Source organism: Cupressus sempervirens, chromosome 5 (genome assembly GCF_028749045.1).
Source record: "Cupressus sempervirens isolate cs-2001-9-10 chromosome 5, ASM2874904v1, whole genome shotgun sequence".
Lineage (NCBI taxonomy): Eukaryota > Viridiplantae > Streptophyta > Pinopsida > Cupressales > Cupressaceae > Cupressus > Cupressus sempervirens.
In genome coordinates, this window is record NC_143122.1 from 778,641,839 (window position 1) to 778,645,088 (window position 3,250).

General features: G+C 37.9%; 1 protein-coding gene across 1 annotated transcript; it reads right to left on the bottom strand.

Moving 5' to 3' along the window:
- Positions 1–278: 278 nt before the first annotated feature.
- LOC149558248 (uncharacterized) lies at positions 279–983 on the bottom strand. The gene has a single exon (XM_089830701.1). The coding sequence runs from the start codon at positions 981–983 to the stop codon at positions 279–281; it is 705 nt and encodes a 234-aa protein (XP_089686827.1).
- Positions 984–3,250: the final 2,267 nt, after the last annotated feature.

The following is a 3,250-nucleotide window of genomic DNA, read 5'->3' on the forward strand; positions in this document are numbered from 1 at the left end:
ATATTAAAGAGTAGGGATGAAAAAAGCCTAGTCTATTCTACTTGTTAGTACAACAAATAAAAAATAAAATTATTTAACACTAAGAATCAAAACATTTCTCATTGGAAAAGGTAAGAATCTATAACAAAATGATAAATTGTAAGCCTCTTGAAAAAGAAGTCTTAAATTCAAATCTACTCCAACTTAACACATTACATAATAATATTTAATATGAGCAAATTAAACTTAGACCCATTACCAATAAAATATTCAAACTTGCCCCATCATACTGAAAAGTTTTATGTTCCATGTCCTCTCACAAAAGAAATTTCCACATTATAAAAAAATAGGGTCATTATCGAACTAGTGCTCCAGTCGCAAGTCATTAATTTCTGCCACCCCCTCCCTCGTGCCCTCTCTCTTCCACGCCCTCTTCCTCCAAAACCAGAAGCCCCTCCACCTCGATAATTACTATCTTGACCACCATTACCAAACCTGCCCCTTCCTTCCCCTCTAATGCCATTCTCATTAAAATTACCACGGCCATATTGTGGTCTACCCCTACCACGTCCACGGCCTTGCGGATGGGCATAAATAAGAGGCTTCACCTGGTCAATTGGCAGTGGTGGTTGATAACCTGGCGATGATGTGTCAAGCTGCGCTGTGGATAAAGTGATTGTTATCGTGGATACATGCTTCGTTGTCTCCAAAGGGAAAAGACCTTCTTCAAGAGGCTTCCAAGTATATGTTATTGGAGTAGAGTGAATTGCAGTGTTTTCATGAAGATATGGAATTCTCCTCTTAATCACCTCTGCGATTGTTACAGCCTTACTGATTGCATTCCCCATTGCCTTCAACACAACTGTAGACAAAGCTCTCTCTCCCATCAGATTTAATGCATACGAGATATAATTCCTAGGTATCCCCTGGCTAGTTATCCGAATCTCATTATCCATAATAGGGACTTCCGAGTGAGGCTTCTCTACTCGCTGATACTTGTCCATTGTTCAGAAGCTCCGACCTTTGCTCACAGATAAACCCTAAACCCTATCTCAAACTCGATCAAATACAGAGTCCGCCTTTTTGTTTTGCTTCTTAAGGTTCGATCAAGATTTCTTGTCTTTAACTCCTTGACCATATCTGTGTATTTTAATCTACGCATTTGCTTGTTTTTATAGGAGTAAAGTTCGGCAAAATGAGAGTTAGCTTGAATAACCTATAGAGCCGACGCGACATCTCACCTAGTATCCATCCATCTAATCATCAATTTATTGTAAATACACGTCTAATTTTAATTTATTAATATCAAGTTACATTTGTGTAACCAAAAAAAGTTTAAAATAGAAACAGATGAGGAATAACGGGAAAAGTTAGGAGTTGTTTTAACTAGTCTAAAATTCTATTTTATCTCTAATTTATATTCAAGTACAATAAAATATTGTTTTAAAGCATAAATTTTGGTAATTTATTGTTAAAGAAAAAATAGGTTAATAAATTTAATAATTATAAATAAGATTATTGTTATCACATTATATTATATGCATATTCTTTGATTACATTAACATAGATGATTTTTTAAGTCATTCAAGAAATAAACTATTTAATTATTTGAATTGATGTTCAATCACTTGAATGCTTCTAGATCCCTATTTGATGTATGATTGAGGCTCTCTAACCAAACAATCAAGACATAGTCACATTCCTTGTACAAGAGAATACCATACCCAATCTTTTAAAGAAGAAATTCCTTGTGTTTTAAATGTTACCTATGGTTTTGTTCAAGATTGTAAGCCCAATAAAATGGTTATAGATTTATCTCTCATTTACCAAAGTCTTCCATACAAGGACAAAATACACACATATTAAGAATACCTCTTGCACCTAAATATTATTTTTTGTAATCTAGTTTTGTCTAACAAATGCATCATTAATTATTATAACGATTTTCAAAACAATTTCTTTATAAATTATAGTTCTGTAGATGATCAAGACATGAGGCATAGATGTTCTTTTTGTGTTTCACATAATCAAATATGATCATAAAGAACCATAGAATAGTGTTCAATCATTATATATAATTTAAATCTCTCTCTCTCTCTCTCTCTCTCTCTCTCTCTCTCTCTCTCTCTCTCTCTCTCTCTCTCTCTCTCTCTCTCTCTCTCGCTCTGTATGCTAGATTCAAAAAATGTCTCCAATGCAGGGGTGATCCCACCTAATTACATTACCACCATCCATCAACCACCTATAGAGGGGTAGGGTTACCCCTACACCAACCCCTACTATTAATCCCACTAGCCAGAGTAAGCCACCCACCTAACTACCCTACAACTAGAATAGTTGTGCACGCCAGCCCTAATGAACCCTCCCCATTCAAAAGTGAGATCATGGGGACTGATTGACCCATTAACCAGTAAGGTGAATGCCTACTATTCCATGGCTGCCTACTCTTCTATGGGGCATGTTGCAGATGTATAGAATCTGTCTCAAGCCCCCCTACTATCCGGCTAGGGCATGTGTCAGTAGGTAGGCCCCCTGCATGCACTTAGAAGAGTAGGTTACAATTCCCTATTGCCATTAGGCGAGGGTCCTCTCAAATGCCCCTACATGCCCATAGAATAGTAGGGGCTTTCGGTTATTCCTCACTATGAACAACAAATTCTGTCGCATTGGCTATTTGACATTGATTGATCGGCCTGGCATTCAAAAATTGGCCAGGAGCTCTATCGTTCTTAGATGTTGATTCATAAGTAGGCATCTTTTGCAAGATAGAATTGTAAGTAAGCAGTTGGATCACTTTTTTTTGCACTAGTAGGTTGAGGAGATCTGTGATATGTGGGTTTATGCTACCGAGGTACATTTGCTGAGGCTAGCGTTACATCAATAGATTCAGACACAAAAGGGAGAGTCATATAGCCCCACAATTCTATGGGTGGCCCTAGTGGTTGGGACAAGAGGAATGGGACAAGAGGGACACTATAGTTATAGGGGTGGGGCAGCAGGAGAACCCCACTATGAAGGAATGGCATGGGGAACCCCACTATACTATAAAGTGGCCCAACCCCATTATTTCAAATAGGGTGAGGGTAGGGGTAGGGCCCTCCCTTTCAAATAGTAGGGGCAGGGTGTTGCTGATGTGCTGCACTCATGCTGGTGGTGGTTTAATTCCACCCATATAAGTTGTTGAACCCTAAGATAGATAATTTGTTGGGAGATCAACAACGAAGTGAGCCTTAGAATAGTAGGGAACTGAAACTATAGAGTAAAAAATGAA

Bases quoted from the DNA above. Each gene is read 5' to 3' on its own strand.
- LOC149558248 (XM_089830701.1), bottom strand. From the start codon at position 983: ATGGACAAGTATCAGCGAGTAGAGAAGCCTCACTCGGAAGTCCCTATT.